Here is a 27,411-nt window from a genome sequence, read left to right as displayed (position 1 = left end):
ATCAATGGGATGAAGATCAATGGGATGAAGATAAATGGGGATGATGGGGATGGTGGCTAGGATGCTGAAGGATCCCATCTGGACTATCAAGGAATCAAGTCTCAGCTTCTTGGTTCTTAGGTTCAATTCTCATTAAACATTTCACTTCCACACTGAAGGAGAATTAGGAAATCGCTTTCCTTAAGACCTATAGCTAATTACACTGGTCCTCAGAGTCGGTAGCTTGTCCTACTTGAACAAGGCAAAGACGAAGCATTGAGACCTGGTTCAGAATTACCGTATTTGACGTAATAAGCACCCCGCTCTAATAAGCGCCCACTGCGATATTTTCTAATATATTGGCTAGCGTACAATCCCAATTAGCACCCCTTCCAATTGATCAATGTACACAGGACTTATTTATTCGTGTATAATACCCATTTTATATGCATTCATAATTATGGGAAATTAAATTCTGGAAAAAATATATCTGTCCTACATAAACATTTCAGGCTGTTAGCATAAACCACGAAATTTACAATCTTTCAACTCTGTTGTTTTTCACCAAAATAATATTCTAATAAGAGCCCCCTATTTCTAACTTTGAGAGCGCCCTGGGCGCTTATTATGTCGAATACGGTAAGTTTGTTTGTTTGTTGTTTAACGCTGCACTCAACAATATTCCAGCTATATGACGGTGGTCTGTAAATAATAGAGTCTGGACCAGACAATCCAGTGAATTACATCATAAAAATTGATCCACGCAATTGGCATACGATGACATGCACCAATGAAGTCAGCAAGCATGACCACCCCGTCAGTCGCCTCTGACAACAAACATGGGTTGCTGAAAACAAATTCTAACCGGGATTTCCAGAAAATGTCGGAGAATATATCTTTGCCCCATGTTTTATGTATAAAATAAGATATATTGTTTTTTGGACAACACATGTTGTGTTACCCTAAATTATCAGTTTTGAAGCAGTGACAGAAAGAACATTCAATCTCAACAAAAATCCCAGTAAAACCACCCTCCCACTCACCCAGCCCAACCAAGACTTTCAAATGGTTGGTCCAAATGAAAAAAAACATCCTTCAACATTAGTGCAACACTGCAGGTGACCGGTCCATTCAGTTATAAGCATGCTCACCTTTATCAAGATCATAAGCCACAGCGCCAGGGCCTTCAGCATGGAATCTTTCTGCAAATGTCTCCAGAGCCTGGCGGTAGTCTTTGATATGTTCTTGTGTGATCTGGCAGATAAGAAAAACATTAATGACAGGAAGAAAATTGAATGATGGCCTTCAAAGGTTCTATGGATCTACTTTATTTAAGGAATCAAAATGGGAATTTAAATCTCTTGGTCACTGGTCATTTAGCGTTTGCTCACCTCTGTAAACTTCTTCTTGACAACCACAAGGCTGGCGTCCACATTCTTTGACTTGAGGACGAGCTCCTCCCAGATGTACGGCAGCTTGTGCTGGACTTGCTTCTCCTCATCCGATACCTAGAATAATTACCCAGAATAATGCTTCATCCAATACCCATTGACTTTTTACTCAGAATAATGCATTATTAACACCTATAGAACAATTACTCAGAATAATGCTTTATATGATACCTACAGAACAATTACCAAGAATAATGCTTCATCCAATACATATTGAACATTTTCTCAAAATAATGCTTCATTCGATACCTATAGAACAATTACCCAAAATAATGCTTCATCCAATACATATTGAACATTTTCTCAAAATAATGCTTCACCCAATACCTATAGAACAATTACTCAGAATAATGCTTCATATGATACCTATAGAACAATTACTAAGAATAATGCATAATCCGATACCTATAGAATAATTACCCAGACTAATGCTTCATCCAATACCTATAGAACAATTACCCAGAATATTAAATGCTTCATCTGACACCTTTGGGACAATTACCCAAAATATTTCTTCCATTACCTCAGTACAATTACCCAGAATAATGCTTCATCTATTACCTACAGAACAATTAACATGGAATGATTGTTTGTCAGATACCTACTAGATACCTATGTCAGTTTGATTTATACTGCAGTCTGCAATATTGTAGCTATATCGCAGCAGCCTATAAACCGTTGAGTCTAAGCCAGACAAACCGGTGGCCATCTTCCTAAGGCAAGGGAGTTAACTGACTTTAAAAATCCAGTTTCCACCCTTGCCGAACTAGGCTGGAATTCCTGTCCTCAATCATTGCGCTACCTGTGGCTATTAAGAGTTATGTCCCTTCTATGCCGCTGCTATGGACCAATGAGATTCCAATTCTTGCATCACTTGGGCGGTGCCCAGTCAAGACGATCGGCACGATAATGAAGATCTATATTGTGATAAAATGAGTCTTACATCGCAAAGTGCATCAAATCATGTGAGCACCTTGATTAAAAACATGAAAAGATTTAGAAAATATCTGATGACAACGAGTTGGCGGTGCACATACTTTGCAAATCCTGCAATCAACCGAAATCTGCATGACAGTTTACGAACCGGATTTCAATTTCGTTGCGAGATTGTTTATTGGACTATGCATAGACTCGTTAGTCCAGCCACAATATAACTCCATAATACCAGCCTAGTTCGGCAAGGGTGGAAACTGGACTTTTATAGTCAGTTAACTCTCTTGCTTCGGGAAGATGCTTGGTGGCTGACATTATGAGCAATGTCCCACATCAACGGGGTATGATGACACACAATCAACCAAATTACTGTGCTTACTTCAGAGTGCTGAGGATCTATTCTAATCCGGGTCCCATCAAGAGGTAAGGAGAGACTATGACTTTGAGATCTGTTCAACTCCACCTAGTCCTACCTGTATGTCATAAATACTGAGCGTCCGGTATCTCTCCTGGATGTCTCGGATCTTGGTCTCGACGTCAAGCGACATGGTCCGGATGTCATTAATGGTGGACAGCACAAACTTGAGATCTTCCAGAGTTGTTGGGGTCTGTTCTAGATCATCAGACTTGGTCTGAAAACACGTACAGATCAACGTGACACACAGCACAAAACATACAGATCATACAGAGCATACATATTATACAATATTTGAACCAAAGCATGTAGTCATGAATCAATGTCATATGCATTTTACAATCCTTATATCAACACACAAGGAACTCTGAATGAAATCTTAAGATGATATGATTAATGTCTAAGAAACATATCAGCTAGTTATGACACAGATTAATAAGTTGACAGCAAACTATACCCACAAATGTGGGATGTCAATTTGTTCTCCAACTATAAATGCTTTCTTGATATAACTTATTAACAAGTTATCATATAACATGTTGAATTAATCCCTTAAAGGCTGACCCTTACAAAGTATATAATGCATGCGTCAAGGCATATAACCTACATCAAACAAAATTTAATTGTATGTTATATGACAATTTACACTTTCCCCAAATGTTGCATTATCATCAACAGCTACACATTTCCTTTATTTGAGGAGCAGTTCAAAGGTTTGATGCGGGATAAAAACCATAATTCCTCAAAATTTGAGAATGATGCCACACAACTCATAAAATATTTTGGTGAAAAACATACTTTCAGAAACAAGAAACTCACAAATCATTGTACATAGGCGGATCGAGAAGGGTCAAGGGGGTCCCACTCCCCCTACCCACCCTTTGAAATAGGATACAATCACCCCCCACCACAAACCACCCCCCAACCCCCATCCTCTCCGCGAACCCCAACCCCTTTTTTTAGAGAGAATCGCTCCCTTTTAAAAATGCTGGATCGCCCTTGCAGTACCTTGCATGAAGAACTTGTAGGCCAGTATTTACACACTTTCCAACATGTGCAAAGAAGATTTTATTCAGGCACCATCATACTTGACAATGATGATGTTTATTTTCAGAGTAAAAATATGATGATTACAGATGCTATCTTTGCCTGTTCAGGCTTGAATAATTATTAAAACAAGTTGCTAAGATCATCGAGCACTTACAGATCTGTTAACCTTCCCCAGCCCACACTAATGGAACCACAATGTTCACCCAACGTCAAGTTTTTGAACTGCTCCTTGTATTACATAAGCTTACATAGATTTACTTACTTCTAACACATCTTTCTGTATTAACACAAGGGCTGTAAGGATTCACCAAAGATTCAGTGAATCACAATATGTGTTTCGGACATTGAGGCTGTGTATCAATTCAAAACAATATATATATATATAAGAAGTATGACATTTTGTGGGAAAAGGAATTGTAAATATATTTTTCTGATTTTGCCAAGACTGAAGTCATAGTAAGTTTGACTCATGTTTATTTAGTATTATTTTTGGACACAAGTCATTGCTTTCATGCTAAAATACAAGATGGCTTGTCTTGAGTTCATAGGATCATATACTATATTCTACATAGTAAGCGCCCAGGGTGCTCTCAAAATTAGAAATAGGGGGCTCTTATTAGGATATTATTTTGGTGAAAAAAAAAGTGTTGAAAGATTGCTTATTTCGTGATTTATGCTGACAGCCTGAAATGTTTATATATGACATATCTTTTTCCTGAATCTAATTGCCCATGCATATAACACACAGGTGCATATTATACACGAAAAAATTTAACTCTAGTGTACATTGATCCATAGGAAGAGGTGCAGATTGGGATTGTTCACTTGCCAATATAGCAGACTTAGCAGCAAATATCGCCTGTTGGCGCTTATTAGAGCAGGGCGCTTATTACATCCAATACAGTATTGTGTAGCATATCAACCTCAATGTCCTGATACAGATCATATCGCGACAAAGTGGATCATTACAGCCCTAATTGATACATGCAAGTGATGACACATTCATTACACAGATGCTTATAATCGTCTTCTTTGAAATACTACCCAGGGCTGAAAAACTAAAATTCTTGGTTCTCTGGCAATGTTGTGTCAGTCAAGAGCAACATGACATTTTATTTCTATTTAAAGACAAAGTATGAACATGAGTTTCATGAGTTTTCATGTGACGATATGATACACGATATGATACATGATACGTCTTTTTCTGTATCGATGCAAGACGATACACTTGCGGAAATAACATAATTACAACTCATTTAACGATCCCTGATGTTTTTGTCAGTCAGATGTCACAAGATGTTTCAAGTTCACTACTACGAACATGTATCTACAGCTAGCTTTTTCTTTTGAACTTGCTCTGAAATATTTATTGTCCAGAAGTTTCCGTGCAATTTGATGTAAACATGCGTATCGCGACATGCGTATCGTATCGTGACCTATGTATCCCGATACATATCGTATCGTGATCTTGTTGTATCATTTCACCCCTAGTTTACACTCAGATACCAAATTTAAGAAAAGAAAATACAAATAATTTTGGCACACACTGCCTGAGAAACAATCATGTTAATTTTTCAGCCTATTCACTCAATTCTGATCCTGATCGTCATTCGACACATGCCCAATGCAGTTCTATGTGGTATACGTCTGTGTTGCATCGTTTACAGAAATGTCTGCACTTAATCAACATCTAACACTCAGCAGCTATTGCTTAGACAGGTCCAATTTTAGTAGCAATCACTTACCATATATTATGGGGTTTTACCTGAGTCACATTTGAGCATGAAGGGTCAAGGGGATACTCCTTTATAGTAGACTTCCTCACTTTGAACATATTATCCTTTGTAAAATTGAGAGACATCTTCCACCGAATCGTACATTATGTCAGGCTGCGATGTTAGCCACTAGTCCAAGCCTGAGTCTAGTTAAGTTCAGTCTTGCATGTTCACCTAATAATAGTTCATTGATAGTTCATTTAAAATTATGCATCGAGCCACGTTCTGGCTAGATCATTCAAAACATTCTGGCACAGATGCCACATGGCCAATGTCTCTATGATATACAATGTTTACACATAGAAATTGCAAGAAGTCACTTTATCAGCTTCATAATCGATAATTCATCATTTGGGTTTTTTGTGTGAAAAATAGTAATTCCATATAAGTTTTGAAGGCTTAAAATATAAACATTATTGAAATCCTCATTCATAACAAATTTGAGATTGGTATGTAGATTTTTATAATTTATGATTTGTGCGAACCGAAGATGTAGTAGTGTGTGGTAAGACTTTAGCACATTTTTCTGACAAGTCGATCCATGGACCCCATAGTAGTGGACATATTGAACAGAAGGTGATTAAAGATGAACGTAACTCCACAGCTTGTGCAGCATATACTTCATTGTATTTTAATGATCTTTGTCTTGATTAGGGCTGGGACGAGTCCAAATTTACTACCCGGGTATCCGCCCCCCTATTACCCTACCCTACCCGGGTACCCACTCTAGGTCTTAGGAGATGTCTCAAAATGTCCGAATGGTAACGTTTTTAGCATAGCCCTGGCAAAACGTATTTAGATACCTGTATCAATCTGGTCATGCATACACTGAAGTTGACTTAAGTTATATGTTTATTCAACCATATGAAAAGTCATAAGGAATGGGTGCATAGTCAGAAACAAAAGCGAACATTAATTACTTGTAGCGTAACCATAGAGTTCCAGATAATTTTAGTCATTAGACAATATATCACGTGACTAACCACAGGTCCGGGTAGTCTTGTGGGTACCCGGGTCCTACTCATAACTCACCCGACCCGGGTACCCGAGTTATCTGTCCCAGCCCTAGTCTCGATATAATAAATTTAACTTTAGGGCATACTTCAAAGGAAATTAAGATGTAAGCTAATGTGACCACTCGATAATACCCCATAATATATGATATCTACGCATGAGGTTCAACTAAACAATCTTTGTTATATTCCTCTTAACGTCATTCAGCAAGCAGCCACATAGCATGCACTCTCGCAAACAAATGATTCTAACATTCGGTAACTTAAACTATTAGTTCATGGCATGGCATACAGCAACAAAACATGGAATAATGATCTTTAATCGCTCAGCGCCAACTTCTGCTATCAGTCGACATGCTCTGTGAAACGGATATATCACCTGCCACTGTAATCTATTACATGTATAACATTCTACACTATTCATCGTCATCATATTTACGATAACATCAATCCAGGCTGAAAACTATAAAAGGACAATATTCTGTCAATCAAGGCATCCATCATCATGATCATGTTTGTTTGTTTGTTTGTTTGTTTGTTTGTTTGTTATTTAACGTCCCACTCAGCTATATTCCAGCTATATGATGGCAGTCTGTAAATAATTGAGTCTGGGCCAGACAATCTAGTGATTGACATTATGAGGATAGATCCACGCAATTGAGATATGATAACATGCATCGAACAAGTCAGCAAGTCGACCAACCAATCCTGTTAGTCACCTTTTACAACAAGCATCAGTTGCTGAAGACCAATTCTGACCCAGATCTTCATGGGCATGACCAATATATGAGAGAGTGAAAGTGAGTGAGTGAGTGAATGAGTGAGTATGGTTTTACACCGCTTTTAGCAATATTCCAGCAATATCACGACGGAGACATCAGAAATGGGCTTCACACAATGTACATCGAACCCGGGTCTTTGGCGTGACAAGCGAATGCTTTAACCACTAGGCTACCCGAATGCCCTAGAGAGTGAAAGAATTATTGCGACAGTGAGCAAACTTCAGCAATCTTTCCGCAATCACAGGGTATTTTGGAAATTAAATTTTTGAGTACATGAGACTTCATTCTGCAGTTAGCTGTTACAGCTATGCAATAATATTCTGAACATGATAAAACCTGGACCAGAGAAACCAGTGGTCAACAGAATGAGCAACAATTGCAGTGGTATGAAGACATTTACCTTCATAGTATCATTCAAGTATTACATCAAGTATTATACCCAGCAACTATTATGACTACCTGATTATATTACAGGGACATCCTACAACAGACATTCTTGATTGAAGAATGCTTGTTTCTGATTAGTCAAAACTGGTTTAAACGGAATACCTCTGAATAAAACATTCATAAAACACAATGAAATACACATAAAATACATCGATCTATCGATAGCTTACACATCAATAAGTAAGTGGGTTTGGTTTTACGCCGCTTTTAGCAATATTCCAGCAATATCACGGCGGGGGACACCAGAAATGGGCTCCACACATTGTACCCATGTTGGGAATTGAACCCGGGTCTTCGCCGTGACGAGCGAACGCTTTAACCACTAGGCTACCCGACCGCCCCTACACATCAATGCATAAAGCAATGACTGAGCATAATTATTCAGGACTGTATAAATACTGCTGATATCAGAGGTGAGGTGAAATTGGGTTTAACGTCGCGTCCAAGATTATTGCACTTATATAGTGACGTGCATGCATGTGTGGGTGTGGCTTCTTGTACTAGTCTGGACTGATGCCGATTTCTAGTGCTAGCTCACTGAGATACCATGCCACAATTTAACATGAATACCCCACTCAGGCACAGTATACTGACTCTGAGCTGACCAGTCCTTGTTTCACCCCTTAATGCTGAGCGCCAGGCAGGGTAACAACAAGTACCATTTTTTAATATCTTTTGGTATGACGCGGCCGGGGATCGAGCCCCGGGCCTTCCGCTCTCTGGGCAGATGCTCTACCACTAGACCACGGAGGCATCATTGATATCAGAACATGACTTGACTTTCTGGTGACGATTTTGACATCCTGAACATTAACCCTGACTAGTTTGATGAGATGACAACTGTTAACGAAGGCATGTCTTGTCACTTGCCACAGACTGTTCTTCCTTTTGTCCAAGAGTGAGTGAATATTGTTCTAGGACACAGTCAGCAATCTTACAGCTATACACTGCAGCCTGAGAATAACATATTTTTTAGAGTAGAAATATCATTTATACTTATCCTGACTCATACTTATTACTCATATGTATGAGTCAGGATAAGATAAAATATAAGTATTTCTTTCAAAAAAAGGTTTTCAATTGATGAAGCCTCTTGAACAGACTTAGTACACAAACTGTCATTATTGTAAACAATATGCAAATCATATTATCATGATTATTGATAAGAAAAAATGCACATGAGACTAGTTGACATTGTCTCAAAAGATAATAGCAGATCTCTCACCTCTAAAGAATCTTGCAGTTCATACAGACTTTCTTTAGCCGAATCTCGTAACAGTTTGCCCAGACAGTCAATCCACTGAGTTGCGTTTTCTTTGACAGCACGACACAGTGGCTCCATGTGGAGCCGTATACACTCCTGATCTTTGATGACAGGCAGTGCCGCCACCTCGTCGATTGTCTTGAAGTAGTGTTGGAGCTTCTCATCAAAGGCTACTACTGTGGGGCCCTTCTGAAACCACTTTTCTGCTATCTGCATCTGTTGATAGAAATAGGTGATGTTAATGGCTGAGTTGGGTTTAAAGCTACTTTCAACACTTTTTTCACTTGAGCCTAGGATTGTAACAATATATCGATATACCTCCCTTTTTGACCCAATTTCCCCACTGCTGAAATTCATTAACTCTTCAGTAAGAAAAGGACTGCTCTCAAAATATTAGCTACAACCTTAAAATTTTGTGATAAGTTTAATGCAAAAAGTAAATTTGGCAGGTTACAAGTTTGCAATGCAAAGTAAAATGAAACATCTTTTTGAAAAAAATCAAAAGCAAAGATGATTATTATTTATATGTAACACTGAAAGAGAACGCTTTAGATTTACCATTTTTCAACTCTAATGTCTAAATGCTCAATAGATCATTGACTGCAGGTTTCAAACTACCAACAATCATCTGGACATTTGAAGCAGGTCCCAAAACCAAGGTTACCTTCTCTGGTTTCCATATGTTCCGGTACTTCTTCCATCTGTTGAGGTAGCGCTGGAGAGTGGTCAGCGTGTTCTTGATGTTCTGTGCCAGTATCTGAACCAGCTCGATGATCTCCGGGTTCTGGGAGATGTCCTGAAAGAAGCTGAACACAAACAGCTCATCCTCCCCATCAACTTTCTGTGGTGACGTCTCGATACAGGTGCCGTTCATCCACCGCACAAAACTCCTTGTACTGAAATCCATAAACAAAACAGCATGTGAGATACTAACCTCAAATTGGGGCAGTTAAATTTGTTAATTTAAAATGACTGTGGATTTTGATGAAAAATAGATCATCTATGCCCATACCTAAACTCTGTTCTCCCGACAAATGATTATTAATTGGTTGTGACAGTACCTGGATCAAGGTCAATGATTAGTCTTTTTTAGTGGTGATGTTTCTTTTTCTAGATTCTTATTTAACTACATATTTCAGCTTAATCGTATTGATCAACACAAACACCACCCAAATACCACCATCACCTAAACAACCACCACCTCAACAAACACAAAACCTTTACAACACCTTAACACCACCAAGACCACCAACACCTAAACACCACCAACACCTCAACAAACACCACCACCAACATCTAAACACTACCACCAACACAACCACAACAACTCAACACCAACACCAACATCAACTAAACACCAACATCCAAACACCAACACCCAAACACCGCCCCCACCTAAACACAAATACTCAAACACTGCCCCACCTAAACACAAATACTCAAACACTGCCCCCACCTAAACACAAATACCCAAACACCACCCCCACCTAAACACAAATACTCAAACACTGCCCCACCTAAACACAAATACCCAAACACCACCGCCACCTAAACACAAATACCCAAACACCACCCCCCACCTAGACAAAAATACTCAAACACCGCCCCTACCTAAACACAAATACTCAAACACCGCCCCCACCTAAACACAAATACTCAAACACCACCCTCACCTAAACACAAATACTCAAACACCGCCCCCACCTAAACACAAATACTCAAACACCGCCCCCACCTAAACACAAATACTCAAACACCACCCTCACCTAAACACAAATACTTAAACACCGCCCCACCTAAAAACAAATACCAAAACACTGCCCCACCTAAACACAAATACCAAAACACTGCCCCATCTAAACACAAATACCAAAACACTGACCTATCTAAAAAACACAAATACCCAAACACCACCCCCACCTAAACACAAAAAAATAACACCCAAAAAGCATCATCTAAACACCAACACCCAAACACCAACATCACCCAAACACCAACACGAACACCACACGAACACCATAAAAAACAACTTTTAAACAAACATCAACACCACCCAAACATCACCATCCATTTTCCTCCCTATGATAAATGCCAGGTCTTTTAAAAAGAAATGAATTGTGTTAAATTATTGCATGACTCACCCCTCAACACAGTCGCGAACACACTGTAGTGTTAGCTTGTAGACTTCGTTGGTCTGAGGGTGAAGAATGACATCGGGGGCTGCGAGTAGTGTGTCAACTTGGAATAATGCCTTCTCTCCTGTTAGCGCTGAGTTGAACCGACGCAGGTTGTTGTTGATAAGCTAGAAAATAACATAACATAACTCTGGATGTAGAATTAGCAACACACTCATCTTCCCGAGGCAAGAGAGTTAACTGACTTTAAAAGTCCAGTTTCCACCCTTGCCGAACTAGGCTGGAGTTCCTGGGCTCGATCGTAGCGCCACCAGTGGCTATTACAAGTTATGTCCATTCTATGCCTCTCCCATATGGACCAATCAGATTCCACCTCTCGTATACATGCATTTGCTTCAAACAAAATAGTGGCGCCCAGTCAAGACGATCTGATCGACCATCAAGATCTATTTTGTGATTAAACGGTTCTTGCTTTGTGAAGTACATCAAATCACGTGAGCACCTTGATTAAAATCATGAAAAGATTTGGAAAATATCTGTTGACAAAGAGTTTGCAATGCACATGCTTTGCAAATCCTGCAATCGACCAAAATCTGCATGATAGTTTACGAACCGGATTTCGATTTCGGTGCGCAATTTTGATTGGACGATGCATAGACTCATTAGTCCAGCCATAATACCTGCCTAGTTCGGCAAGGGTGGAAACTGGACTTTTGTAGTCAGTTAACTCTCTTGCCTTGGGAAGATGACTGCAAAGCTATTTGAACAGGGAATCCATGAGGTGTTAGAAATAAGGAATGTGTGAGTGAGTAAGTGAGTTGGGTTTAATGCCGCTTTTAACAGTATTCCAGTTACATCGCAGTGTGACAGCTTAATGTCAGAGGAAAGCCCCAAGTGATGCGGGTCTCAGGCGTTTACCGGGAACCCCAGCTGCTCCATGTAGCGTGTCTCCGCCACAATCTCCGCCAGTTGGGGGTCAAAGTCCACCACATACTTAATATGGAACGAGTTACCTGTGAACAGACCCGTTAATTACCAGTTGGAGTCAGTGAGTGAGTGAGTTCGGTTTAACCCCGCTTTTAACAGTATTCCAGTTATATCGCGGCGCGTCAGCTTCATGTGGGAGGAAAGCCCCAAGTGATGCAGGTCTTAGACGTTTACCACTTTGGTGAAACCCATGAGCATGGGTATGGTGCTGACAAACCTAGAAACATAATCGGGGCGAACCGGGATTCGAACCCACAATCATAGGTTTCTGGCGTGCCAAAGGGACACAACTCTTCATAGCAAATCGTGGCGTCTTAGACGAATAGGCCACTCGTGCCCCCCAAATAAGGAAGGAAAGGAGATTTTAATTTGATAATACTGAAGTCTCCTTTCCAATAAGTTAAGGAAGAGGATTCAAAACTATCAATTTGTTTATCAATGGCTAATAAAATTTGTCGAAAAAAAACAGCCAACCATGACTACATCAGTTAACTTGGTGGTTAACATGGTTAACAATGGTTGCCGAGGGAACCCAGAGTAACTGTGTCTTGTACCTATGGTAGTGATACAATGGGGGTTATCTATTTTTAGACATAGCACCAAATAGTGCGATTGATAATTGATGATGATGTCATCGCAAGTTGGGGGTATCCATGTTTTTGTTTTACTTGAGGTGGGGGTCACAGATTTCAACTTCCATCAAGTTTGGGTAAATATTAAATGTAAATTAGAAGTAATCGTAATAATAATCGCTACAATAGTTTAGTCAAAAAGTTTATAAGTGATAGATCTATTAAAATCTTGTAAAGTTATTAAATCTTTGTTGTTTATATATTTGTGTGTTCAAGGTGTAATTTAAGCTGGCGATCTTGTTTGGGGGTCGCAGATACTTAATATTAACATGCGTCTGCTCTGGCCTAACTTGTAGTGAGTGAGTGAGTTGGGTTTAACGCCGCTTTTAACATTATTCCAGTTATATCACGGCGTGTCAGCTTAATGTGGGAGGAAAGCCCAAAGTGATGCAGGTCTCAGACATTTACCACTTCGGTGAAACCCACGAGCAAGGGTATGGTGCTGACAAACCTAGAAACATAATCGGGGCGAACCGGGATTCGAACCGACAATCATAGGTTTCTGGCGTGTCCAGGGGAGCCTAACTTGTAAATAATCCAAACACGGCTCCCCAGGGCCTTACAGTAGTAACTCTAAACAATCACTTGATGCTAATTTTCACACACAAATCAATCCAATGAAGCACATTCCTACCTTTGTGAGAGCTTCATACACCTTTTTCTCCCAGTAGGAGTAATACTGAGTAAGTTTGGGGGAGCGTCCAGTGTTAGTGTGGACAACCAGTCCTTCCATCTTAGTCAGCAGAGGACCTATTGCACGATATTTCCTGGCCAGAATCTCAAAGTCCTTCCCTCGCTCACGCTCAATATGTTCAAAGAACTCCTGTTTGAAAAAATTAATGTCACAGTTAATATCTATGGGATAGAGGTTGTGTAAATGCATCAGTTGTTTTGGTTTGAAGTAACACTCAGTACTATTCCAGCCTTATGTCGGCGGTTTGTAAATAATCGAGTCTCGACCAAACAAATCCTGTGACTGACATCATGAGCAACGATCTATGCAATTAGGATATGATGACATGCATCAACCAAGTCAGTGCATCTGATCAGCTGATCCTGTTTTTCACCTCTTACAATAAGCATGGGCTGCTGAAGACAAATTCTAACCCAGATCTTCAAGGGGGTACAGCATCATGAAGGTGTATGACTAAAACTGTCATCTGCACAGAAACCTTTCCTGGCCCATGAAGATCTGGGGTAAAATAGGTCTTCAGCAACTCATGCTTGCCATAAAAGGCGACTATGTCGTAAGAGGCGACTAACGGGATCGGGTGGTCAGGCTTGCATGTCATCGATCCCAATTGCGTTGATTGATGCTCATGTTGTCAATCACTGGATTGTCTGATGCAGACTTGATTATTTACCACCGTCATATAGCTGGAATATTGCTGAGTGCGGCGTTAAACAACAAACAAACAAACAAACAAGAAACCTTTTCCAGTCTATATCTCCTTTAGGCATTATAAGTTACATGAAAGAATATAGATAACAGTATCTTTATAATATAGTTTTTCATCCTTAATGCTCTTTAACATACACTGGGCAAAGATTTGTAATAGACCTGTTATTGCAGATGTCTGCAGCCTGTACACAAGGGCTGAGACGAGTCCAAATGTACGACCTGGGTACCCACCCCCATATTCCCCGACAATACCCAGGTACCCGCTGTAGGTCTCAAGAGTTGGGTACATAATGTTCCATTGGGTTTTGTTTGTTTGTTTGTTATTTAACGCTGCACTCAGCAATATTCCAGCTATATGAAGGCAGTCTGAAATAATCGAGTCTGGACCAGACAATCCAGTGATTGATATTATGAGCATTGTTTAACTGATGCCCTGGCAATGCTATTTACACACACATATATATAAAACAATCAGGTCAAGCACACACTGAAGTCCACTGAAGTCATATCTTTACTCAAGCGTACAAAAGTCGGAAACAATGTGTGCATAGTCCGAAAGAATTGCAAACATAAGCAACTTTTATCGGGGTAGTCCTGTGGGTACCCGGATTCTACTCTGGACCCACTCGACCTAAGTACCTGACTATCCCACCCTAGCCCTACTGTAAAAATGAGCCCTACTGTATGTCCACAGTGCACTGACAAACGTAACCATGACTACCTTGCAGCTGGGCAGGAGGTCTTGGACCTTCAGGGGTGGTGGGCCCTTGAAGAGGTTTGCATTCTCAATCATCAATAGCCTCTGGTTGATGTCACGAGCATTCTTCTGAACCTGGTTGACTAGAGACTCAAACTTCGCAGTGGCCTGCAAATATCAAGAGAGTATAAAGAACCAATATCAGATGATGATTTCATAAAGACCTCCCGGGAGATCGATATTGTCAAATTAACTGAAAAAAAAAAATTTCAACCAAAAAGGGTGTGGTGGGTGGGGTAGGAAGTGGGGTGGTGGGTGGTGTCGGAAGTGGGGTGGTGGGTAGTGTGGGAAGTGGGGTGGGAAGTGGGGTGATGGGTTGGAAAGTGGTGTGGTGGAAAGTGGGGTGGTCGGTGAGGTGGGAAGTGGGGCGGTGGGTGGGGTGGAAAGTGGTGTGGTGGGAAGTGGGGTGGTCGGTGATGGCGGAAAGTTGTGGGATGGGAAGTGGGGTGGTCGGTGAGGTGAGAAGTAGGGTGGTGGGTGGGGTGGTGGGTGGGTTGGTCATAAGGCTCCAGATGTCAGACTTTGACGAAGGCGTAGAGTCTTTTCTAGAAATATCTGGCTCCCTAAATGGGGAAAAAATAAACTGAACATAAAAACATTTCTGATGATTCTCCTTGTTTCAATAAAGTTGAAAATGTGTGCAGTGTTAGTTAAGCTTGTGTCTTCCAGTTATCCGGGGTAATGCCCAATTTTTGGTGGTGAACATTTTCAGATGAATAAACAACTCTTGCTTTTCAGATTGTTTTCTTTTTTGCTTTTTTAATTGTCAACAGAATCCACAAAGCTCTTTGGGGGGAATTCTTGCCTAAATGACAATATTTTCTGGTTCCATAATCCCTTTTCCACGTTCTGCATCTCAAAATAAAATGGCCACAAAATAATTTAAGAACTCACAGAAATGCACTTCTGAACGTAGTCGTTGATGCCCAGGGAGTTCCAGTTGAGACGTTTGGATCCTGGTCGCAAAACACGACGCAGCTCTCGCTGGTGATCTTCTAATAGGGCAGACTGAAATAGATATTCTCTCATACTTAAAAGCCTTAAACTGTGTTTATCATTTAAATTTCAAATATGAGCTTGTACTGATTATCTCACAGGTCTCCAGATAATGTTTTAAGCCGTGAGAAATTATTCACGCGTTATCATTCCAATTGGGTCTTTGATATTTTTTTATTTTTTTTACTCAATGCATTTCACTCCCTTGGATCCAGGTTATTGGGTACTTTGAAACCAATGAATACCGTATTCGACGGAATAAGCGCCCAGGGAGCTCAAAATTAGAAAACGGAGGCTCTTATTCAAGTATTATTTTTGCGAAAAAAAGTTGAAAAATAAATTTCGTGGTGTGTGCTGACAGCCTTTATAAACGACAGATATATTTTTCAAGAATTTAATTGCCCACAATTAAGGGTGCATATAACACATGAGTGCGTATTATATGCAAATAAATAAATCTTGTGTACATTGATCAATTGGAAGGGGCGCTAATTGGGATTGTTCATTAGCTAATATATTAGCAAATATCGCCGTGGGTGCTTATTAGAGCGGGGCGCTTATTACGTTGAATGCGGTAACTTCGTCTGTTCATGTGCTGCCCCAAGTATGTAAGATGTCACATTAACTCTCAACAGTGATACAGTGTCTGTTCCAAATAAGCAAGTAAGGCACATGTGTGCAATATTCACTACAGTGGAGTTTATTATATAATCAGCCATAGAAACCATCAGTTTTAGTCCACTAGTCCTTATAATGATAACATAGAGTGAAAGCCTTAAAAATGGCAAATTTCTACTAGTCCTTATGATATCTTAACTATTGGGCAGTTTGGCAAGGACTATAGGACCAGTGCCAGTTTCTACCACTGGACGTCAGTATTCAATAGTAAATCAAGGTGAGCAAAGATATTCGTGTTCACAATACTGTTTGTGTTTACATTGGGTAATAATACTGTATTGTTACACTATTTGGGGCGAAACAGCATTATCAGTGGTTCATATTGGGAAAGGGAGGTCACTCTATGTTTTCGTATTTGCGAGAAATGGTGTCACCCACGCTGTACGTTGTTGGTTCAGTTATTAAATGCCCAGCTTATCCCTAAGGTAAAACATATTCTTAATTAAATGTTTGAATGCATTATATGTTTGTTTCCATCCGTACATCTTCTAAGATTGGTTTAGTGCTGATAACCATTTTCTAAAATGTGGGCCCACATTTTTCCCATCATCTATGGTGATCGAAACAAGTGGGACCACATTTGTATTTCGCCTAGCTTCGTTAGGTTGTTTTGTTAGATCTGATAATCAATTCCTAAATGTGGGCAGAAGTTCTTCCGTCATATTGATTGCAACAGAAGGGACCACATTTATTAATCGCGAAAATCTACTTAAATATTGATAATCATTTTCTCAAATTTGGGCCTACATTGTTCCCGTCATATATGGTGATCGAAACAAGTGGGCCCACATTTGTATATCTCCTAGTGGGTAGACATTCTTCCATCATAGTGATTGCAACAGGAGGGACCACATTAAAAATTTGCTAAGCTTCATTAGCTTGGCTTACATAAAACTATTTTCTAAAATATGGGCCCACATTGTTCCTGTCTTATAGTGATCGAAACAGGTGGGCCCACATTTGTAAATCGCTGGGTTTCATTGGGTTGACAAAGTCGTTTAGGCTAGTGGGCTCACATTTGTCATTAGTTTGCATGGGTATGTGACATTATATATTATTCATATTTTGTAATATTGATGGGAAATATCTTTATAAAACATTTAATGTGACGTTAATTCCACAAAAGGCACAAAAGTCTTTGAAGTTTGAATAATGTCATCATAGCTGACCACACTACTTTTACAAAAATGGTTACAAAGCAAGAAACTTAAATCTACTTCAAATTAAATTTACAGAGGCAATACCACTCATTCTACTTTTTCCAGTATATAACACATCAATCTAATCAAAAGTGTTGGTGGCGATATACATATAAGCCTGAAAATATGTCTACACTTGAATTAATCTCGGACATGATACAAGCCTCAAACGTTTCCGAGAGCTTGTTCCATAAAAGGAATAAATCATGAATATTAATGACCCCACGACCTAGTTTGGCGATGTTCGTAGAAGTGAGTTCTGTTGTATTGCCATCACATTTGTACATTTTAATCCAATAATAAGCCATAAAACTTATTTTAAACAGACAAAATAGCAGTTCGTAATGCGGGTTTGTTTACGTAGTACATATTCTCAACAAGTGCGTTTAGTTTCGAATGTTGGCCCGCCTCAAACTTTCGATTAGGCAAACGGAGTTAGCTCCCTTCTCGATCCACCGACAATGCGGTTTCGCCCTATTTGGTTTTGAAATTAAGCAACTCAAAATTTATTGGGCTGTGGTGATTTATTTTGTGTATTTGACACTTATCTGGAGCTCTGATCTCACCTCAGCTTTGTCCAGCGATGCCAGGAGCAGATGGTAGCGGATGAGCATATGCTTCAGTCCATCCACATACTTGATGTACTTCTCCTCTTGGAGTGCAACGTTCCGTGCCAACTCCGGCACCGGGAACCCCAGCTGCTCCATGTAGCGTGTCTCCGCCACAATCTCCGCCAGTTGGGGGTCAAAGTCCACCACATACTTAATATGGAACGAGTTACCTGTGAACAGACCCGTTAATTACCAGTTGGAGTCAGTGAGTGAGTGAGTTCGGTTTAATGCCGCTTTAAACAGTATTCCAGTTATATCACGGCGCGTCAGCTTCATGTGGGAGGAAAGCCCCAAGTGATGCAGGTCTTAGACGTTTACCACTTTGGTGAAACCCACGAGTATGGTATGGTGCTGACAAACCTAGAAACATAATCGGGGCGAACCGGAATTCGAACCCACAATCATAGGTTTCTGGCGTGCCCAAGGGACGCAACTCTGCACAGCGAATCGCGGCGCCTTAGACCACTGGGCCACCCGTGTCTGCAGGAGGAGACTGCAACAGTTAGTCTTACTGTTTGGCGTACTATAATACTGACTATTGGTTATGAGTACTACTGATACTCTACAGTTTAACATGGGAATGAAAGTTATTCAAAAAGCTTTCCTGGAAGCTTTAATATGTTATGAATGAATGTTAGCAAAAATGCTAGAGCTTATCCTGGCTTGCCTTTGTATGTGTGCTTTGTCTTGACAATGTTTACAGTAGTAAGTGTATTTTAGGCTAAAGGCTGACAGCTTGTCTGCAGGGGAGAAATGTTTCTTCAGATAGATAAAAATATTGGGATGTTGAAAGTGCCATTCTGTTTGAAGGAATGTACGTTTCATATAGTCTGTTGCTGTATAATAGAACTAAATTTACTTATTTTGATTTTTTAATCATTTTGTTTTACATACACTATCTCTACATATTCTAACACCGTCATTGGGGTCGTGACACTCAGGGAACTAACACCGACACAACTGATTGACAACAAATAAACAAGACATCAATAACATGGGGTTGTGATCATTCTGAATTAGGATACCAAATTCACAAATCTTTTGTTTAACTATAAATTCTGTTCACATGTTTTGTTTATGTGAAATAATGCCCCCCAAAAATGAAAACTTTACAGACATGACTCCCAAGAATAAAGACACCTAAACATTATGGTTTAATGCCTCACTCAGCAATATTCCAGATGAATGACAATGTCCTGAAAAATATGACTCTAGAATATACAAACCTGTGATTGATTTTATGATAAATGTTTCACATCAGTGCGTGAGTATAGCTTTACGCCACTTCGAGCAATATTCCAGCAATATCACGGCGGGGGACACCAGAAATGGGCTTCACACATTGTACCCATGTCAGGATTCAAATTTGGGTCTTCGGTATCACGAGCGAACGCTTTAACCCCTGATACTGATATGATGAAGGACAGTGTGACAGATGATGAAGTATTGTATGAACACAGCACAACATGGAACAAACACCCGACTACAGGATCTACACAGCTGAAACTTCTACTCTACATAACTACATCCAGAGCTACGTGCAAAACATCACATATCACCACTATACTGGCAACCATTTTGAATTATTAATAATTTTGTAATGACTTGACATAACTGAGTTTCCATTCTGCCCATGACCATTGTTAAAATAAACCATGTTCACCAAAATTAGTAAGAGAAAATACATAAAAATATCACTTCTAAAAAAAAACATACATGAGAATCATTCTTTTTGCACAAAGTTAAAACATGAAAATCCATCCATTGGTGTTTGAAGAGTTGAACTAGACTTCAAGCTTTTCAATTAATTTAACACATAAGGCCATAATATATTATCCCATTTTCATCCCCACTAGCATCAGTACCAAGCATCCCACCTCGCATCATTTTATTCTCCCCATGTAATGATGTTGCTTGCTTGCTTGTTGCTTGCTTGGTTTGTTGTTTAAAGCCGCACTCAGCAATATTCCAGCTATATGAAGGTGGTCTGTCCATCATCCAGTCTGGACCAGACAATCCTGTGATTTATATCATGAGCATATATCTACACAATTGTGATCGATGACATGCATCAACCAAGTCAGCGAGTCTGACCACCCGATCCCATTAGTCGCCTCTTACGGCAAGCATAGTCGCCTTTTACAGCAAGCATGGGTTGCTGAAGACCTATTCTACCCCGGATCTTCACAGGTCCATGTAATGATGTAACTACAGCTAAAGAAACTTGCTATGTGTCTTCCCTTCATCCTTGGTGAAATACACCATACATAATTTAAATATTGTTTATGGGTGTCTGATATCAGGAATATTCTTTGTATGTCTGTTTTTTTTCTTGCATGGATATCTCAAGATGTTGGAAATGATAAATTATTTATCTTCATGCTTAAGGAAAAATTACTTGATATATTTGCACGAGATTGGCACTGTCAAATATCATCCTCAAGGTTTTTATGCCATTATACAAAAATAAAATCATTACTTGTTCCTGAAAAATATGTATCTGTACTTCAGGATAGAACTTTGAGAAGATCTTTGTGTAAATTACGTATATCATTACATAATTTTAACGTTAATAATCTCAGAAAGAAAAATGTACGAGATAAAAAAAGTAGTTTATGCCGTTATTGTAATGAAGGCTATGTTGAGGATGAGTTTCATGTGCTTCTCATTTGTAAATATTATCAGTTTCTTAGAAATAGATACCTCCCTATTATTTCAACTATGTACGAAGATGAACAACTGATTAAAAAATTTGTTGAACTCCCGCAATGCTAATACAATATCATCTCTGTCAATATTCCTGAAGAAGATTTTTGAAATTAGACGTTAATATTTTATGTAAACTTATTATTACCTACACGTGACTGTACAATGTTGATACCAAAAAACCCACTTCTGTACTATAGGTCATATGGCCTAAATATTGAATAAACTTCTGTCTGTCTGTCTGAGAAAAATACATAATAAGCCCAACCACATTCATGTTTCATATAAATCACATCCATAGACAGATGCCTTGACAATTTGTATAAAAAAATTGAAAATAAATAAAAATGCCTCCAATCTCAATCGTTTTACAAAAATCTGCATAAAAATGTTAGAACTACATTCGTAATTCAATATTGCCTTTTAATGATGAAAATCTCTTGATAAAAATACTTAAGGATCCAAACCTCACCAATATCTCCCTAGTCTTAATTATAAACACTTGACACAGAAAATATTTGTTTATTGTATATAAAATATATTTGCAAAAGTGAATGTGAATGTTTGCTGCTCCATGGACATGCATCTCGATCTCATTTAATTCAGCTTTTAATCCGAGATGATGCCTCTCCTTATCAAGATCTGACAAACCCTAAATAGGTTGTCGCATCAGATGAACCCTCAGTGACTTGTGAAAGAGATTGATTAACTCAGCCAATCAGTGTCAGTTTTCTAAAAATGCTTCATTGCCAAACTGGTTGTTTTAAATAGAAATTCAGATCTCATTTGTTTAAGAAACTCAATTTTGAAATTCAGGGTGTGAAATATTCACATCACAACAGCCTATATATTTTTCTCCATTCAGAACTGCCAGTTTAAGTTCATTTCAAGATTCTGAGGTTAGATATGTTGCTCTGAATCGTGCTGAGGATTTAGAAGCCTTCACGCTGATTGCTCATTAGAAAGCTCACCTGACACAGGGGCTTGTCAGATCTTGATGGAAAGGTATGGAATCGGAGTAACAAATGTAATTTGAATGAGATTGACATACATCTGTACATAAATCATTTAAGACACACTGAGAGACTGCTTGCATCACAATTCAAAAATGAGTCAAGTATCATGGTATAACATCATGCAAGGAATGAATGGCGGAGACTTGATGACTTTTAAGTGGAATGATTCGGAAAACTATTTAGCACTCGCACAAAGCAGCCAGCGCCACATTAAAAGCATCCTTAAGACCAGTCAGTGTTCAAAAGGAAGTGCTGGGCCCACTTGCACAAAGCCATTTTAGGGTCAAGATTATCTTAAGCCTATGTTAAAGTATGGGAGTTATGATCATCTTAGCGCTAAGATTGCTTTGTGCAAGTGGGACCAGGTGTCTGTCCATGAGGATTGCTCCTGTGGTATTTGAATCCAGGGTCCTTCTAGAACTTTGTTTTTAAGTAAGGGTTATGACAAGGATCCCTTTACTGAATTTAGAACACTGCCAGCAGAGATTTCAACTTCATTTAGATTGCCCACTGTCATTATGAAGGCTACTGATGAGAAATCATCATTTTCCCTGATGTGTCTCAACTTGCTTCAAAACACATATGTTGACCCACTTTTGAATTGTGACGTTTTTGCAGTTCGATTTTCACTGTGTAACTAAAAACACAAGTGCCCCATGCAGTGAAAATAACACCATGATCCAGTTAGATCAAGACTAAAAAATACAAGAAAAACATTGCCACCACGTGCACACATCACGCCAAACCCTTGACATACCATCTTGATCCTGCGTTTGTGCTATTGTTTCGGTCAATTCTGACTGCACCACTGGACAAGCACAGAATACATATGTGACAAGTAACAAGTGACCAAGTGACCAAGCTTTAGATGTGAGAAATACTTCATAACAGGCAATACAGAGGCATACTTCAGATTATTTTTAAAACAAGCATGTATCATGCCAAAACCGCTGTGCTCATGAGTGAAATTTAACATCAATGTAACTTATAATGTAGAACTATAACATTTTGCAAATCATTTGTGGAAAACATGAACAGAAAAATTGAGTGAAAATTCATAGAGCTTAAGGAATATCATGCTACAATGATATGAAATATGCTAGAATTGATGTGTTTGAGCAAGAGAGTCAAAAATATTTAACACGTAATATTGGTATCAGAGATCAAAACCTTAACAATAAACAACTCATGATGACAATTACAAAACCAACAAACATTTCATTTGAAGACATTGAACATGTGTACATCTTATTTCTTGTAAACCCTGTATCATGTCATATAATCACTGACCATTCTTTTTCCAACTGTCCATGACCAAAGGGGTTGATAAATATAAAAATTTATTTAAAAAACCCATCACTAACCTGTTCCATCTTCCCCAGCTTCATCACCAGCACCATGATGTTGCTGCTGCTGCTGTTGTTGCTGTTGTTGAACAGCCTGCTGTTGAATCTGCAGCTGATGCTGTAGATGAAGCTGATGACTCTGTAGATGGGATGGTTTCACCAGCAGATTCCGTTTCAGCAGCGATGGCAGCACCTGCTCCACCGTCTCTCGCCACATCTCATACTTCTGGTCCTCGTAAGTTTTCATCTGTTTGCCTACACGCAGGTAGTTGGCTCGGGACTGGAGTTATGAAGAGGAGAGAGAACGGTTTTATATCTCTATAGCATCTGACGACATAGCCATATATTGAAATGCATAAGGCAAGACTTTTTTTCAAAACTAAGTAAAATGTTAAAAAATAAAACAGCATTTACTGTCCCTATCAAGATGATAAATTAGTTGAATAAATATAATCAAAACCTGCTGACAATTTATCTCAAAAGCTTCAAAACACAAGGAATTTTGACGGTTCATAACAGATCAGTGTCTTTAACAGAAGGGAGGTAACTCTAAACTTGTTTCTTTCCCTATTCCTCATGCCTCAACATTTCCTTATTGCAAACCTACTTCACATTTTAAAGAAATAAAGAAAAATATAAAAAATCTGCACTGTCGGTTCAGAATTAAAGCCCTCAAATGCTACTTGTTAAAGAGAACCTCCTCTGTATTTTCTCTTGTCCTCAGCACAATTTGGTAGTCCTGTTAGTCGCCTCTTATGACAAGCACGGGTTGCTAAAGACCATTACTACCCCTAACTTACCGCCTTCCCTCTCTCTGATGACATCATATCTTCCATGGACTGGAAGCGGATGACTGTGTGTTTGATGCGATGGAAGAGTGAGCGTTCCCAGAAGATGGAGCCGGACACAGGGGGATTGTTCTTGTGTAGAGGCGGACTCTCGTGGTAGTTCCTGAATAGGCTGTTCATTATCTCTACCTGAAAATACAACAAACGTTTTATTTTCAGTGTTCTGGATTGGTCATTTTCGCTGTAAAATAACATGTATTTTGCATTTCTTATAAACAAGATGACATGGTAATATTCAGCCCTTCTCAAGTGATAGTTTGTTTGCCCTACTCAGAAAAAGAAATTCAGTTACGTACAATATTAATTGATCAGCCGGTTCAGTGTTAGAAATTGGCACTTGTCCTATAGTCCTTACCAAACTGCCCAATAGTAAAGGTATCCTAAGGACTAGTAGAAATTGTCCCATTTTAAGGATTTTGCTATATGTTATCATTATAAGGAGTAGTGGACAAAAACTGTTAGTTTCTAACCCTGCGGTTTCATATTTAGCATTAATTTGATTAATTGCAGGACTAAATGGGTAATGACAGAGGCATATTTCAAACAAAGTCCCATGCCCAAAGAGACACCACATGTGTTAAATGTGCTTCAGTGTGGCGCAGGACTTAACCCATCCAAGGACTCTCCGTGACCGACATTGCTTAACTTCACCTGACTTGTGACCTGTGCGCTGTGCATAGGACCACGTGCCAAAGACAATTCTGACCTGAAGGTGTATAAATCTCATAGGTTGACTAACAGCGTTGTATGCAAATTAGATTTCCGATCTGGGAAGCAAGCTAACTATTAGCCAATCAATTTGCGTAATTTAATAACATGATACATTCTCGCCAAATCTGACAAAGTTTGATGTGTTGATATTTCTGTTCAAAGGAGTCAGGATGTCAGCTATAAGGAAAATTAACATGAGGTTTACTTAACTTTGACACCCTATGAGGAACCCTGATCATATAACGCACTATTTGGATAACCAAATGAACCAGTCGTGTACAGTGTTCTTTCTGGAGACAGCACTTGCTGGTCTTATATATTTTTTTCTCGCAAGTTTAACGGCGTAACATTGCGATAGAGTGACGTTTTAGCATAGTTTCTGATAAATCTGATAACCAATGACGTCATGTAAAACTGGGCCAGCATATGTATCTAAGTATGTTTCAAATAATGCAGGTTGGTTGGTTTGGTTTGTTGTTTAACGCCGCACTCAGCAATATTCCAGCTATATGACGGCAGACTGTAAATAATCGAGTCTGGACCAGACAATCCAGTGATTGATATCATGAGCATCGATCCACGCTATTGGGATCGAGGACATGCATCAACCAAGTCAGCGAGCCTGACCACCCGATCCCATTAGTCGCCTTTTACAACAAGCATAGTCGCCATTTACGGCAAGCATGGCTTGCTGAAGACCAATTCTACCCCGGAGTCTTCACGGGTAAAATAATGCAGAAATAAACACGCTGACAACAGGAAGTGATAAGCACATGGCTGATGATCCGTTTCAAGTTCAACCCTTCAGGCACCTAGCTGTTGCAACTATCCATGTTTTCTTTACACTTTATATTGTTAGATTGTTCACCGTATGGATTTAATTACCAGTTGATTACTCAACAAAGGCCCATGAATGTCAAATGGGACCCCAGAGGGGGAGACCATGATTAGGTTCAGTAATCCGTGAGCCTCATGGACGGATCGGGAGGTATCACATGTATGATACTACATTTCCCATCAATAACACCCTTACCTACTCTTTGTCATATAAAAAACAAGCTGACAAAGACCATCACCTCCTTGCTATACTGGGACAAAATGTCAGTGAACTTCTGCATCATCTGGTTGTTAATGGCCTCTCGTGACCTGATGTGTTTGAAGTTGAGCAACATGTCAAAAGCTCCTTCAGCAGATCGAAGTGATTGGAAAGATTCATCAATGAACATCTTGGCTTCTCCCTCGATAGCGAGGACCTCCTTGTTGAAGGACTCCATCACCCGTTTCCAGTGCTTCTGGTCTTGCTGACTGAAGGGGTCAAAGGTCACCTGAAAATCGAAATTGAAATTCCATAAAACTTAATCAAAACAAACATATTCTGTCATCACGACATGTAAACAATTTCTAAAAAAAAGTCTTCAAGGGAGACAACTTTGAAACAAAATTGTAAAATTATCTCCCCTTGAATCTCCCAAATTGAGTGGCTCAATGCCACTTTCTCTACCCTTTGGACCTTGCAAAAGAACTCTTTTTCCAAATAGCAAATCTATCACTTAACACCAACAAAACTGTTAAAAACTTTTTTAACTGCCAAATCTACAAACCAATTTCATTGATGAAAAGAAGCTAGGAAAATAGGCAAATAGGAGATGTGACATTACCCTTTGTTTTTTCAAATCCCCAAAACATTTTTACATTAGTTGTTTTTTCTTTAGTTTCCCAACCCTCAAAGGGCCAGGACATCGACCGTTCTGAGTGTCATAACATCAAGCATGAAATTACTATCGAGTGTGACGTTACACCAATAGTTCATGCACGATTCTATTCTCAAGCTGAAACAGTAGCGCTCCGCACAGCAGAGCTGACAACCCAAGCCCTGCGCAGAATAAACTAATGTTTTAATATAAGAGGCAAATTGAAGAGAAAGCTGTGTGTTTTCCTTACAAACGAGTTTCAAAATCTTTATTGACAGCTTGATTGGATTAGAAGTCAGTGTTTATCAAAACCTTGATTGCAATATAAATGTCTCAGTCATATGAGGTGAGATGAAATTGGGTTTAACGTCGCGTCCAAGATTATTGCACTTATATAGCGACGTGCATGTGTGTGTGTGTGTGTGTGTGTGTGTGTTGCTGCTTGTACTAGTCCGGACTAATGCCGATTTATAGTGGTAGCTCACTGAGATACCATGCCGCAGTTTAACATGAATACCCCACTCAGACACAGTATACTGATTCCTAGTCGAACAGTCTTTGTTTTAGCCATTTTATGCAGAGCGCCA

General features: G+C 39.3%; 1 protein-coding gene across 1 annotated transcript in view; it reads right to left on the bottom strand.

Moving 5' to 3' along the window:
* Nucleotides 1-27,411, bottom strand: part of LOC139456275 (dynein axonemal heavy chain 10-like) — a 99,866-nt gene that overhangs the window by 64,828 nt on the left and 7,627 nt on the right. Inside the window, exons 8-21 of the mRNA XM_071237899.1 lie at nucleotides 26,210-26,458; nucleotides 24,375-24,551; nucleotides 23,593-23,854; nucleotides 22,986-23,036; nucleotides 18,462-18,676; nucleotides 15,917-16,030; nucleotides 14,987-15,130; nucleotides 13,498-13,686; nucleotides 11,251-11,411; nucleotides 9,774-10,005; nucleotides 9,071-9,325; nucleotides 2,837-2,995; nucleotides 1,371-1,487; nucleotides 1,131-1,233 (exon numbers count right to left, since the gene is read on the bottom strand). Coding sequence (XP_071094000.1) covers nucleotides 1,131-1,233; nucleotides 1,371-1,487; nucleotides 2,837-2,995; nucleotides 9,071-9,325; nucleotides 9,774-10,005; nucleotides 11,251-11,411; nucleotides 13,498-13,686; nucleotides 14,987-15,130; nucleotides 15,917-16,030; nucleotides 18,462-18,676; nucleotides 22,986-23,036; nucleotides 23,593-23,854; nucleotides 24,375-24,551; nucleotides 26,210-26,458 — 2,428 coding nt within the window. The remainder of the gene's footprint in view (nucleotides 1-1,130; nucleotides 1,234-1,370; nucleotides 1,488-2,836; nucleotides 2,996-9,070; nucleotides 9,326-9,773; nucleotides 10,006-11,250; nucleotides 11,412-13,497; nucleotides 13,687-14,986; nucleotides 15,131-15,916; nucleotides 16,031-18,461; nucleotides 18,677-22,985; nucleotides 23,037-23,592; nucleotides 23,855-24,374; nucleotides 24,552-26,209; nucleotides 26,459-27,411) is intronic.

This window comes from Haliotis cracherodii, unplaced genomic scaffold (assembly GCF_022045235.1).
Source record: "Haliotis cracherodii isolate W230 unplaced genomic scaffold, xgHalCrac1.p SCAF_11, whole genome shotgun sequence".
In the NCBI taxonomy this organism is placed as follows: Eukaryota; Metazoa; Mollusca; class Gastropoda; order Lepetellida; family Haliotidae; genus Haliotis; species Haliotis cracherodii.
This window is presented reverse-complemented; position numbering and strand designations above follow the sequence as displayed.